Source organism: Salvelinus sp. IW2-2015, unplaced genomic scaffold, assembly GCF_002910315.2.
Source record: "Salvelinus sp. IW2-2015 unplaced genomic scaffold, ASM291031v2 Un_scaffold4937, whole genome shotgun sequence".
In the NCBI taxonomy this organism is placed as follows: Eukaryota; Metazoa; Chordata; class Actinopteri; order Salmoniformes; family Salmonidae; genus Salvelinus; species Salvelinus sp. IW2-2015.
Genome location: NW_019946206.1, coordinates 26037 through 40724, shown reverse-complemented (window position 1 = coordinate 40724; position 14688 = coordinate 26037). Strand labels below are relative to the sequence as shown.

General features: G+C 46.2%; 1 protein-coding gene and 1 long non-coding RNA gene across 2 annotated transcripts in view; one reads left to right on the top strand and one right to left on the bottom strand.

The window, feature by feature from the left end:
* Positions 1-14688, top strand: part of ecpas (Ecm29 proteasome adaptor and scaffold) — a gene marked incomplete at its 3' end in the record, with an annotated part of 40644 nt that overhangs the window by 1843 nt on the left and 24113 nt on the right. Inside the window, 19 exon segments of the mRNA XM_070441838.1 lie at positions 254-384; positions 951-1067; positions 2050-2081; positions 2083-2172; positions 2174-2182; positions 2257-2290; positions 2468-2513; positions 2516-2594; positions 3677-3845; positions 4152-4291; positions 4564-4642; positions 4945-5064; positions 5388-5473; positions 7793-7868; positions 8000-8049; positions 8535-8601; positions 8796-8883; positions 8886-8917; positions 9740-9802. Of these exon segments, the coding sequence (XP_070297939.1) occupies positions 254-384; positions 951-1067; positions 2050-2081; positions 2083-2172; positions 2174-2182; positions 2257-2290; positions 2468-2513; positions 2516-2594; positions 3677-3845; positions 4152-4291; positions 4564-4642; positions 4945-5064; positions 5388-5473; positions 7793-7868; positions 8000-8049; positions 8535-8601; positions 8796-8883; positions 8886-8917; positions 9740-9802 (1508 nt within the window).
* LOC139026502 (uncharacterized) lies at positions 9862-10979 on the bottom strand. The gene is made up of 3 exons (XR_011478315.1): positions 10879-10979; positions 9960-9987; positions 9862-9872 (listed from the first exon to the last, which is right to left on the bottom strand). It is a non-coding gene; the product is annotated as an uncharacterized lncRNA (long non-coding RNA).

Genomic DNA, 14688 nt, shown 5'->3' with positions numbered 1-14688 from the left:
GTGCACTACTCTTGACCGGAGTCCTATAGAACATGGTGAAAAGTAGTGCACTATAAAGGGAATAGGGTGCCATTTGGGACGGCCTAGTCTCATCATTAATCATTTTCCAATCCTCCCTTTCTCCTAATTTCTCCTCCTGTCTCCTCCCTTTCTCCTCATTTCTCCTCCTGTCTCCTCCCTTTCTCCTCATTTCTCCTCCTGTCTCCTCCCTTTCTCCTCATTTCTCCTCCTGTCTCCTCCTCCTCTCCTCCAGATCAACTGGAGCGAGTTTTCTTGCGTTTGGGCCACGCCGAGACAGATGACCAACTCCAGGACATCATATCCAAGTTCCTGCCCCCGGTCCTCCTCAAACTGTCCAGCGTGCAGGAGGGAGTCAGGAAGAAAGTAAGGGACACACTGATGTCTGTTTCWTTCGTCCTACGGTACCAGTAGCCTGCACATAGCTGTGTCTCCGTTCTCCGGGACCCTTCTCCAGGAAGTGTTCACTTGCACTTATTCTCGCCGGTATTTTACAATGGAGGAATTGGAAGCTCCCTCCGGGCCAGTGCTTACATCAATCCTATGCTTTTAAATCCATGACGGGGTGTGTGGAAGACAAGTGCACACAGACACAGCTGYTCAATGTTATTGGGGAAGGCCCATCCACAGCACTGTAGTAATATCAATCACTTAACAGTCAACTAGTAAGCATAGTAATATTGTCCCCCTCCATACGTTGTTGGTGTGCATGCTGCTGGAGTTGACGGAAGCTGTTCTCTCCATATCGAACACACAGATTCGTTGTAGACCTGCTGGTACACACTACTAGTACACTATACAGTAGCTTTATGCTCATCATAAACCATCTCTTCTAACAGTCAACTGGATTCATCATCTATTCTCTACCAGGTGATGGAGCTCCTGGTAACATATTGTTATAACTAATCATAACCTCTTGTCCTCTCTACCAGGTGATGGAGCTACTGGTCCACCTGAACAAGAGGATTAAGAGCAGACCTTTGATCCAGCTACCAGTAGAGACTCTCCTGGTTCAGTACCAGGACCCTGCTGCAGCATCCTTTGTTACGGTAATGCTCTACATTCTACCTGGGGGGGATGCGTTCAGCAGGACACGAAAGTTGTGGAAAGTTCAGATGGAAATATATGACGTAGAACAAACATGCCTCTCGAAGACGTGTGGAATAAGGAGTCACGACGGGCTCTATTCGTTATATTTCTATGCCTGCTGAAAGTGGCCTTGGTCTACTTCGACAGCCTGGTTCAACTCCATGGTAATAGAACCAATCCCCCCAGGGTCTGGGTTTGGTGTCGGGTAATGTTTCTCCTACACACTGATCTTGAGTCAGTGTAGCATTTTTCTCTACTAAAGGTTAAGGTTGGGATTGGGGGAGAAGAGCTGATCCTAGATCTGTACCTGGGAGACTTCACCACGGGGCTGTTTAACCTTCTGTCCTTGCTACTGCTTGCTCTTTGGGGAATAGAGGGCTGTTTGGGGTACTTCCTGTTATTATCTATGTAGGGAATAGAGGGCGTTTGGGATACTTCCTGTTATTACTATGTAGGGAATAGGAGGGGCTGTTTGGGATACTTCCTGTTATTATCTATGTAGGGAATAGAGAGAGTGCTGTTTGGGATACTTCCTGTTATTATCTATGTAGGGAATAGAGAGAGGCGGTTTGGGATACTTCCTGTTATTATCTATGTAGGGAATAGAGAGAGGGCTGTTTGGGATACTTCCTGTTATTATCTATGTAGGGAATAGAGAGAGGGCGTTTGGGGTACTTCCTGTTATTATCTATGTAGGGAATAGAGGCTGTTTGGGATACTTCCTGTTATTACTATGTAGGGAATAGAGGGCTGTTTTGGGATACTTCCTGTTATTCTTATGTAGGGAATAGAGGCTGTTTGGGGTATTCATCCTGTGAGTATCGTGTCAATATGACATCTCTCAAACTGAGTAGGCCAATGTTCAAACTCTGTATATATAATCTATGTCTCTGTTTACCATGTGTCTTTACTCCCCTGACATTGTGAGATTTTTTAATCCAGAACGGTGGATTCTCTCTGCAGAATTCACCATCATTACATCAAGATGGGTTACCTCGACGAGGTGGGGAAACAGTGTGAGCTGGCACCAACCCTGCTGACTGCTATGGAGGGAAGCCTGAGCCCAACAGGATAGGTAAGGAGAGAGACACACACACACTGTACGTACACATACACACACATACTGACTCCTGTCCTCTCTCCTCCTAGCTTGATGCACCTGCTGATCCCATCCTTGTACCACATGAAGTACATTAACACACACACACACAATCTGACTTCCTGTCTCTCTCTCCTCCTAGCTGATGCACCTGCTGATCCATCCTTGTATCACATGAAGTACATTAACACACACACACATACTGACTTCCTGTCTCTCTCCCTCCCAGCTTGATGCCCTGCTGATCCCATCCTGTGTCACATGAAGTACCCAAAGGACTCCTCCAACACTTCCAAGATGGCGTCTCCTTCATCCTGATGGAGAAACCAAGACGGTCCAGTTACTGCTGGAGTTTCATGCTGGACGTACTGCTGATGCTTACGGGTCAGTGGGGAGATACGCTGCTCTCCAAGGCCCTGGGCACTAGTAGTTCACTATGTAGGGCTTCACTAGTAGTTCACTATGTAGGGCACTAGTAGTTCACTATGTAGGGCACTAGTAGTTCACTATGTAGGGAATACGGCTCTGGTCACTAGTAGTTCACTCATGTAGGGCACTAGTAGTCTCACTATGTAGGGCACTAGTAGCTCACTTATGTAGGGGATAGGGGCTCTGGTCACTAGTAGTCACTAATAGGGACATAGGCTCTGGCACTTATAGTTTCACTATGTAGGGAATAGGGCTCTGGACACTAGTAGTTCACTATGTACGGAAGAGGCCTCTGGACACTAGTAAGTTCACTATGTAGGGCGCTGGTAGTTCACTATGTAGGGAATAGGCCTTCTGGACACTCAGTAGTTCACTAGTAGGTGCGCTGGTATTCAGATGTAGGGCGCTGGTAGTTCACTATGTAGGGCGCTGGTAGTTCACTATGTAGGGCGCTGGTAGTTCACTATGTAGGGCGCGGTAGTTACTATGTAGTTGCGCTGGTAAGTGCGCACTATGTAGGGATCATTGTAGTTCACTATGTAGGGCACTAGCAGTTCACTATGTAGGGCACTATGTAGGGAATAGGGCCCTGTCCTAGTAGTTCCTATAGGATAGGCTCTGGTCACGTAGTTATGGCACTATGTACGGGCACAGTAGTGCACTATGTAGGCACTATGTAGGGCACTAGTGTGTGCACTATGTAGGCACTATAGGGCACTATGTAGGGCACTATGTAGGGCACTATGTAGGGCACTGAGTAGTGCAGCTAATGTAGGGCCTGGTAGTGCACTATGTAGGGATAGTTCCATTTGGGTGTAAGCCTATGGGGCCATTTTAGTGTCAGGGTAGCGTAGTATGTTATTGGTTATTGTTAAAACATTGTAAGATACTATAAAACTTGCAAACAACATGCTCACTCAAGTAATTGTTTTTCCAAAGACTGCCTGAATGAATTATTACAATCCCTAAACAATTTACCTTGTAGTTGACCTGCCCCTCCTTTCCTCTGGCCTCCCTCCCTCCCTCTCCGCTGACCTCCAGGTTTGTCCTGAACGAGCCTCCCACTCGTCCAGCTCCCTCGTCCCCTCAGGGTAGCGCTGGGGCAGCAGCGGCCGGACAGGGCCTCCCCCAGCCTCCTCCAGGGATGAGCGTCTACGCTGCCAAGAGGGTCATCGGCGAGGCCCAGTGGAGCCCAGAGCAGCTGGAACAGGTACTGACCTTTTGAACTTTGAACCTTTGACCTTAGAGGAAGGTGTATCACACCTTCCTCGGGGCTGCATTTAGCCTAGTGGTTAGAGCGTTGGGCCAGTAACCAAAAGGTTGCTAGATCGAATCCCTGGAGCTGACAAGGTACAAATCTGTCGTTCTGCCCCTGAACAAGGCAGTTAACCCACTGTTCGCCAGTAGGCCGTCATTGTAAATAAGAATTTGTTCTTAACTGACTTGCCTAGTTAAATTTAAAGGTTGTTGTGTGGTTGTTGTACTGCTGTTGTAAGGTGACGAGTGTCTCTCCCAGTGTAAGCTAGGCATAGTGAAGTTCATCGAGGCAGAACAGGTACCGGAGGTGGAGACGGTGATACACCTGGTGGTCGCCTCTAGCGACACGAGACACGGCGTTGCCACGGCCGCAGACCTGGAGCTCAAGAGCAAGCAGAGGTGGGTATCTATGGGACTATTCTACTATTATGGGATGGAGCAATAGGGGCGCAACCTCATAAGTCCATTTACAACATACTACAGGATTTGGTTCTGGGTATCCCGAGAGTTCGTTCTGGGTATCCCGAGAGTTCGTTCTGGGTATCCCGAGAGTTCGTTCTGGGTATCCCGAGAGTTCGTTCTGGGTATCCCGAGAGTTCGTTCTGGGTATCCCGAGAGTTCGTTGGTTTGTGATATGATGTCATGTGTTGTTGTTGTTGTTTATTTTTCAGTATTATCGACTGGAACAACCCCCTGATCGTCAACAAGATGTACAAGGTCTACCTGGGAGACATCCCCCTCAAAACTAAGGTGTGGAAAGATTCTAAACTCATTCTAACTTGGTCTTGAATTGATCCCCCCCCCAATTGGAACGAGTTCATCACCTCCAACCTTCTGAACTCGTTCTAACTTGGTCTTGAATTGATCCCCCCCCAAATTGGAACGAGTTCAAAAGGCTTCCTGACACGAAGTGGTATTGATGACCCGGAGGCTGAGATCTGTCCAGCATGGTCGCTACATCATCCTGATTGGTTGTATGTGTGAACGTTATCACACGTTCTGTGTGAAACTATTGGCCGACTAATGTCCTGCTATGTGACGTTATGTCATAGGGGGCCAGTCTGAAGAGGGAGCTGAAACATGAGCCGGTCAGCACCAGAGTCAAGATGAAGATCCTACCACATCTCCTACGCTCACGCCTCGCCGCTGAGTGCTTCCCCGCTAACATACAGGTACTGCTGGTGTGTGTGTTCTAATAAATTAACAGTTTAACGTCCTGGAAATGTGTGTTCGTGCAAATCTTTGAATGTCCTACCACTGTCTTTTCCTCAAGGAAACCTTCATCACCTGTCTATTTCCTGTTTCTCTTCTACTCGTTCTCTCCTCTCCTCCTCTCTCTTCTCCTCCTCTCTCTCTTCTCCTCCTCTCTCTTCTCCTCTCTCTCCTCTCTTCTTCTCCTCTCTCTCCTCCTCTCTTCTTCTCTTCTCATCTCTCTTCTCCTCTCCTCCTCATCTCTCTTCTCCTCTCCTCCTCATCTCTCTTCTCCTCGCGCCAGGTGGTGTACGACGGTCTGTTTGGAGCCAACACCAACAACAAGCTGCTCTCTCTCACACTTCAGTTTGTCCACCACATCTGTCAGGTGTAAGTACTGGTCCCAAGTCAGTTTCATCCAACCCTTACACCATAGGAGCGAGTCCCTAAGAGCTGGTCCTAGATCAGTTTGTTCACCACATCTGTCAGGTGTAAGTACTGGTCCCAAGTCAGTTTCATCCAACCCTTACACATAGGAAGAGTCACTAAGAGCTGGTCCTTGATCAGTTTGTTCACTATCACATGCATGTTGTAAGCACTTATTCCAGGTCAGTTTGTCTTCTTAGTTCACCGTTACACACAGAGAGAGATTGCCGTTTAGAGCTGGTCCTAGATCAGTTTGAACAGTGGTCACCAACCTTTTTTTGAGTCCAAATGCAAGCAGAGATCTACCGCTGTTTAACCAATTAAAACCAGTTCTGTAGTAATGAGGTTTGTGCAGTACGCTACATGCCCAATACATGATCACTGCATACTGGCTTTGCTTGAATTTACCTGCCAATGCTTTGTTGTTCGAGACATGTTTTAGAAAAATTATATTTCAACATTTTGAGGTAGGCTATATGATCACACCGGTAATAGATCCATTGTTGTATTACTTGTGAGCAACACACATTAGTGAGCACACATTTTAAATAATTAGCTTTTTATTTTACTGGGCTGAGCGTGTCTGCATCTGAGGGTCAGTCTCAGCAGAGGGAGAGAGCAGCGGACTGAGGGTCCGTCTCTCAACATCCCTCCGCTCTCCCTTTCCTCCACTGACACTGACCCAAAAAAGGGACACCGTCTTCTAGCTGATGGCGAAACTCGAGTCGCACCTCATTATTTCTGCCTCGTGCACAAATCCACGTTGTTACTCCTATGAACAGAGAAAGTGAAATATTCCTCGATATTAAAAAAGACCCAAGCCTCTAATAATAACAACACAAGCCTATAGATCCACTTTCCTCCTCATTCATTACAGCTGCAGTGCTTGTTGTAGCGCTGAGTGGAAATAGGAAGTACGTGCATTTTATGGGTTATAAAAGGGTTGAATACAAAGTGTTGACAGCGCTGAGTAGAAACTTAAACATGAACTCACTCATAAAAACAGCAGCTCTTTGCTGTATTCGTTGACAGTCTCTCTCTAGTCGTGGTTTTAAACGTTTTGAAATCTCACAGTATCAATTTTGCCGTAGCTTTCTTTATGCCCGCTACGTTACTTCAGACTCGGTCATCTGAGCAATCTGATTGGCCAGCGGTAACATAGTGCACTTGATTTCCTTCCCAGGCCCACCGGGAAGGCAGAGTTTGTACATTCAGACACATGAAGTGGCAACAGTTTGTACATTCAGACACATGAAATGGCAACAGTTTGTACATTCAGACACATGAAATGGCAACAGTTTGTACATTCAGACACATGAAATGGTGTGAAAGGTTGCATTAATCAAATCTGGTATCAGGATAAAATGTGATTCAAAGTCACCAAATATACTTTAAGTATTTTTATTTAACATCAGCTCAGAATGGTAAATGCAATTTTCGTATATACGGGTTCACTGCATCACCACGCAGGGTAAAGCAGGGAACTGACTGAAATAGTACAGACATCTTCTTTTATACTGTGTCAGTAGTAGTTCCAACTTCAGAGTTGGCCTGTCACAGTAGAGGCTTAGCGTGGTTTAGACTTGCTAGCCTATCGGTGGTGCCCAGATACAGCACTCAGGGTTCAAATGTCCGTAATGTTGTTTGTGAAGATTGAACTGATTTGTTGGTTTCTATACATTCCTCAGTTCCTGTTTTCTTGTTATTCAGCATTTTTCCATCTTGTCTCAACCTTGTGGGTTGCACAGTCGACACCCTAGATTAACAACAGCTTTTCTGCAGTCACGCTATGTTTTGTGATTAACATGTCCTACTTCTATAAGGCATATATTTAGGTTAAAAGAGAACAAAACCATCCCTCACAATGGCAACAGTTTGTACATTCAGACACATGAAGTGGCAACAGTTTGTACATTCAGACACGTGAAATGTCAACAGTTTGCCTACCCGGCGCGCAGGGCAGCAGCTGAATTGGCTGCACCGACCACCAACAGCCCGAGACCAATAAAATAAAATTAGGAACACAAGGTTTTATCGTTGGGTTTTGTACAGAAATGTTTGGCGATTGACTAGAAATGCCTTGGAGATGGACAACGACCGGTTGGTGACGACTGAGTTAGAAGGGAATGCTTCAATAACAAAAACAAACAAACCACAAAAACAAATTGAAGGGATCATCAACGGAGTGTCTGTGGGCTTTTTGTTCCAGCCCAACACTAACCCACACCAAAGCCTCTCCTAACATGTCCTGACATGTTGTGATGTGTCTCTCCTCTCTGACAGATGTCCTGACACCAACAAGCCACTGGGTCTGATGCTGCTGAATGGCCTCACCAAGCTCATCAATGAGTACAAGGAGGTAAAGCCATCAATCAGTGTGTTTTTAATCTCGTTTCATCCACCACTACACATTCTCCTTTTTCAATGGTTGATGCTTTGCGTGCTCCTGGTATAGAGCATGATGGGATATGTTGTTGTTTGGTTTGGCAGGATCCTAAGTTGCTGTGTATGGCCTACTCTGCTGTGGGGAAACTCGCCAGGTACTTACAGTAAAGTCTTGTCTATTTTAAAAATGCGCTATGCCCGAAATCGCTCCACCATTTCCTGTTTGCTAAAATTCTAATAGTTTGCCTGATCTCGGTTCATGTGACAAAACAAACGAGTGTAGTGTTGAGAATCATTGTACCATCTAAAACGCTGCGAAATACCTTCTCCATAACCAAAAATATTGTATATTCAGTGTTTTGAGCTGCTGTACAAAACCCGAAATCAAAAGACGCAAAAAAAAAAAACTAAACTTAAGAACGAGAAGCATAGAAAAAGTGCACATAGAATAGATCTACCGCTTGTTCTCACAGCTTTCAATGAGAACCACATATCTGTAACACACGTTTCTATGTGAATTTGGTCAGATTGCCCCCCCCCCCAAAAAAGCTACACATTGGAGCTTTAACAACCAATAGTCTGTGTCTTGATGATTATGATGATGAGTTGATAGTGAGGGGATGTTTTCCTCTCTCCTTAGCCGGATGCCCCAGCTCTTCACCAAAGATATTGCACTGGTCCAGCAGTTCTTTGAGGCCATGTGCAAGGTAGGTGTTCCTGCATCAATGCTATTTGAAAACACTGTTTACCTACATATTATTTATATATATATATATATATATATATGTGTGTTTTAGAAAAGACACAAAGGCATCCCGAACAATAATTCAAGGTTTATGGCAGCGACTTTTTCATATATTCTAACCGTCCTCCTGCCCCGTCTGACCTTGTCTGTGTACAGGAGGAACCCGACGTCCGTCTAGCCATCCAGGAGGCTCTGTCTATGATGGTGGGAGCCTACGCTAACCTACAGGGGGCGCTACTCAACCTGAGGAAGCTCTGGTGGCAGCTTACATGGCCAAGGTAACACTAGATATGATTTTCTCCTATGACGCGCTAGTTAACCTACAGGGGGCCGTACTCAACCGGATGGAAGCTCTGGTTTCTCCTACGACGGAGGGTAGGCAACTAGATTCAGCCCCGAGACGATTATTGTCGGAGAGGACGATCGGGGGGCCCGGGACCTAAATGTAATTTGTAAAGGCAAATTGACCACAACTAAGTCCAAGAAATAGATTTTATTTGAAAATAACAGTAATTTCATACCTTGATTACATTGAGACACCATCACATATCTCTTTATTGATGGGAAGACTTGGGAACAGATTTCCTAAACTAAATCCTGCTGCTGATTCATGTCTTGTTTTGCCCTTGTTCTTCTTCCTTTGGGGGGTCCAACATAAATCACCACGGTCCACCTGTTTCTGACCCCTGTCCTATGATCTCTCTATGATTTGTATATGAAATATTACTAGTTCTACTAGCTAGGATTTCAACTATGAAATTTGGTGTAGAAAAACGTGTGATATAATTTACCAGGAATATATGGCGCGTATGTCATATTGTGTCGTCATTGTAGGGAATACTGTTGTCAAAGTATTCCAGAATATCACTGTTGTCAAAGTATTCCAGAATATCACTGTTGTCAACGTATTCCAGAATATCACTTTTGTCAACGTATTCTGGAATATCACTGTTGTCAAAGTATTCCGGAATATCACTGTTGTCAAAGTATTCCGGAATATCACTGTTGCTGAAGAATCTAGATTTTAAGTTGGAGTGTTGCATTCTGATTGGTCAGTCAAAGTTCTAAATATTGTGTTCTTCTGTGTTGTGATTGGTCAGCCTGAGGTGCAGGTGCGTCAGGTGGCAATGAAGTACGCCAGCACGGTATTCGCTCCTGATCACGTCTGGGCCCTCGCTGCACACCTCTTCTCTCCTATATAAACCACACAGAGACAGTGAGGCTCAGGACACGCTGGGCCTCGTCTCCTATAATAAAACACAGGACACTCTGGCTCTCTCCTATAAAACACACCACAGAGGACACGGAGGTCAGGGACACGCTGGCCTCGCTGCACACCTCTTCTCTCCTATAATAACACACCACAGAGACAGTGAGGTCAGGCACGCTGGGCCTCTCTCCTATAATAACACACAGGACACTCTGGGGCCTCTCTCCTATAATAACACAGGACACTCGGCCTCTCTCCTAAATAACACACCACAGAGACACGGAGGGTCAGGGAACACCTCTGGGCCTCCTCCTATAATAACACAGGACACCACGCCTCTCTCTGGCCTCTCTCCACCACAGAACGAGCAGGACACTCTGGGCCTCTCTCCTATAAGAACACAGGACACTCTGGGCCTCTCTCCCTATAACAACAAACCATAGAGACACGTATTACTACATCTTAACACCACACCTCTGGTCCGCAACAACGCACAAACGACCAAAGAAGAAAACAAATCGTATTAAAAGTATACAAAATTCAATAACACATTGACAAATTCTCATAGGAGCTATCCTACCATTGTGTCAGTATTATCCCTTGTTAATGAGTCAGTGTCAGTATTATCCCTGTGAGAGGTGGATGGATATATTCACTGTAAAGTCAGTCAGTATTTATCCCTGTAAAGGTGGATGGGTATGATCCTGTAAAGTCAGCAGATTATCCTGGAAGGTGGATGGATAATTCACTGTAAAAGTCAGTCAGTATTTATCCCTGTGAAGGGTGGATGGGATATATCACGTAAAGTCAGTCAGTATATCCCTGTGAAGGTGGATGGGATAATTTCACTGTAAAGTCAGTCAGTATTTAACCTGTAAAGGTGGATGGGATATATTCACTGTAAAGTCCAGTCCAGTATTATCCCTGTAAGGTGGATGGGATGGGAGGTGTGTAGGTGCTAGACTTTTCTATGTGTTTTATACTCGTCGTGTGTTATGTTCAGTGTGGTGTCTAGTGTTGAGACTTTACGGGTCCCCGGCAGCCAATAGGAGCAAGTATCTGGAGGGCACGTGATCAGGAGCGAATACCGTGCTGGCGTACTTCATTGCCACCCTGACGCACCTGCACCTCAGGCTGACCGAATCACAAAAAACCCCCAACCAGAAGAACACAATATTTCAGAACTTTGACTTGACCAATCAGAAGCCGCAATACTACCAAACTGTAAAATCAGTCTAGATTCTTCTAGCAACATAAATCAGAGACAGTGATATTCGGAATACTTTGACAACATATTTCCCTTACTAATGACGACACTGAATATGACAACACGCGCCATTATATTCCTGTGTAAAATTATATCAACACGTTTTTCTCACCCAAATTTCATAGTGAGAATCCTACTAGAGAATATATAATTTTCATATAAAATCATAAGATGATCATAGGAATGGCTAGAGAACAGTGACCGTGGTGATTATATGTTGGACCCCCCAAAGAGAAAACAAGGGCAAAACATGCATTGAAATTCAGCAAGCAGATTTAGTTTAGAAACTCTGTTCCCAAGCTCTTCTCATCAATAAAGGAGATATGTGGATGTGTCTCCAAATGGTAAATTAAGGTATGAAATAGTACTGTATTTTCAAATAAAAATTCATTTCTTGGATCTTTAGTTTGTGGTCAATTTGCCTTTACAAATTATTTACATTTTAGTCCGGGGCCTCCCCGAATCGTCCATCTCCGACAAATCGAATCGTCTCGGGAGCTAATAACTAGTTGCCTACCACTCCGTCCGTTAGGAGAAACCAGAGCTTCCATCCGTTGAACGGCCCTGTAGATTAAATACGCGCGGGGAAGGCCCCCGACCAGCTTAGGTTTCATAGGGGTGCCCCTATAGGCGGCAAGGAGAAATCGGCCCCTAGGTTAACTAGCGCGTCATAGGAGAACATGGCCCCCTGTTAGGTTAACGCGGTCAATAGGAGAAAATGCCCCCTGTAGTGTAACTAGCGCCGTGAGAAATGGCCCCAGTGAACGCGGTTAAAGGCCTGTAGAAGCATAAAGGCCCCCGTAGTGCCGGTGAAGCCCTGTAGTAACTAGGCGGTCATAGGAGAATGGCCCTGGTAGGTTAATAGCGCGTCATAAGGAGAAAGGCCCTCTCGTAGGTTAACGCGTCTAGGAGAACGGCCCCTGTAGGTTAACGCGTCATAGGGAGAAAGGCCCCGGCCTGTAGTTAACAGCGCGTCTAGGAGAAACGGAGCCCCCCTGTGGTTCAGCGCGTCATAGGAGGAAGATGGCGCCCCCTGTAGGTACTAGCGCGTCATCAGGAAAAGCCCCTTAGGTATTTAGCGCGCGTCATTAGGAGAAATGGCCCCTTAGGTTAACGCGTGCGATGGAGAAATGGCCCCCTGTAGGTAACTAGCGCCGTCATAGGAGAAATGGCCCCTGTAGGTTAACGCGCATAGACAAATCAGTATTCTAGTGGTACCTTGCCCATGGAAGCTGCCAGAGCTTCCATCATGTTGAGTAGCGGCCCCCGGAGGAGTAGCGTGTTCATAGGAACAAATTCATACGTCTAGTGGTACTCTTGCCCATTAAGCGTGCCACCAGAGCTTCCATCAGGTCAGTACGCGCCCGCTGCAGTTAGCGTAGGCTCCCACCATCATAGACAGAGCCTCCTGCGATGGCTAGACGGACGTCGGCTCCTCCTTACACAACCAGGTCCAGAGAGCAGGAGGAACGGTTAGAATATATGCAAAAAGTCGCTGGCCATAAACCTTTGAATTATGTTTTCGGGAGCCTTTGTGTCTTTTCAAAACATAGAGATATATTATATGAATGTTAGTAAACAAGTGTTATTCAAAATAGCATTCCATTGCAGGAACACCTACCTTGCACATGCCTACAAAGGAAACTGCGGACCAGAAGCAAGATCTTTGGTGAAGAGCTGGGCGCATACCGGCTAAGAGAGAGGAAACAGCCCCTCACTATCAACTCATTCATCATCATCATCAAGACACAGTCCTATGGTTGTTAAAGCTCCAATGTGTGGCTTTTGGGGCAATCTGACCAAATTCACATAGAAACGTGTGTTATTAATATGTGGGGTCTCATTGAAAGCCAGGGAGAACAACGTAGATCTATTCTATGTGCACTTTTCATGCTTCTTCGTTCTTAAGGTTTAGTTTTTTTTTTTTTGCGTCTCTTTGATTTCGGTTTTGTACAGCAGCTTCAAAACAGCCTGAATATACAATATTTTGGTATGGAGAAATAGGTCACAGCGTTTTAGCTGGTAGCATGATTCTCCTACACTACACTAGCTCGTTTTGTCACATGAACCGAGACTTAAGGCCAAACGATATAATTTAGGCAACCAGGAAATGGTGGAGACTTTCGGGCATTGCCGCATTTTTAAAATAAACAAATTTCTGACTGTAAGTACCGGGCGAGTTTTCCCCACAGCAGAGTTAGGCCATTACACCAGCAAACTTAGGATCCTGCCAAAACCCAGACAACACAACAAATCCCATCAATGCTCGATTACCAGGAGACGCAAAAAAGCAGTCAACCGATTGAAAAGGAGAATGTGATGGGTGGATTGAAACGGAGATTAAAAAGAACACCACCTGAGGGCTTTACCTCCTTTTACTCAGTTGAGAGCTTGGTGAGCCATTCAGCAGCATCAGACCATTGGCTTGTGGTGTCAGGGATCTGTCAGACGAGGAGAGACACATCACAACATGTTAGGCAGAGCTTTGGTGTGGTAGTGTTGGGCCGGAACAAAAAGCACACAGAACCACTCCTTTGATGATCCCTTTCAATTGTTTTTGTGGTTTGTTTGTTTTTGTTTATTGAAGCATTTCCCTTCTAACCAGTCGTCAGCCAACCGGGCGATTGTCCATCTCCCAGGCATTTCTAGTCAATCGCCAAACATTTCTTGTACAAAACCAACATAAAACCTTGTTTTCCTAAGTTATTTTATTGGTCATCGGGGCTGTTGGTGTGGTCGTGCAGCCAATTCAGCTGCTGCCCTGCGTCACGGGTAGCACAACATTGTTGCCATTTTCATGTGGTGCCAATGTACAAACTCTGCCATTTCCGAGGAAATCGAAGTGCACTATAGGCCTTCCGCAGCCAATCAGATTGCTCAGATGACAGTCTTGAAGTAACGGAGCAGGCAATAGAAGCTTACGGTCGCAAAGTGATACTGTGAGATTCAAAACGTTTTAACCGACGACTGTTTGAGAGACCCCGCAGGTCTGCTGCTCTCTCCCTCTTGCTGAGACTGACCCTCAGGCTGCTGCTCTCTCCCTCTGCTGAGACTGACCCTCAGTCTGCTGACTCCCTCTCCATTTGCTGAGACGACCCTCAGGTCTGTGCTTCTCCCTCGCTGAGACCTACCCTCAGTCCTGCTGCTCTCTCCCTCTGCTGAGACTGACCCTCAGTCTGGCTGCTCTCTCCCTCTGCTGAGACTGAACCGCTCAGTCTGCGCTCTCTCCCTCCGCTGAGATCTGACCCTCAGTCTGCTGCTCTTCTCCCTCTGCTGAAGACGGACCCCAGTCTGCTGCTCTCTCCCTCTGCTGAGACGACCCTCAGTCTGCTGCTCGCTGCTGAGACGGACCCTCAGTCTGCTGCGTCTCTCCCCTGCTAGAGACTGCCCGCAGTCTGCTGCCTCTCCCTCTGCTGAGACATGCCCTCGATCTGCTGCTCTCTCCCGCTGCTGAGGACTGACCCTCAGTCTGGGGCCGCGTCTCCCGTCTGCTGAGACTGAAGCCGAGACCCTCGTCTGTGGCTCTCTCGCCCGGTCGCTAGAGAATGGCGACCATCAAATACTCTCTTGCT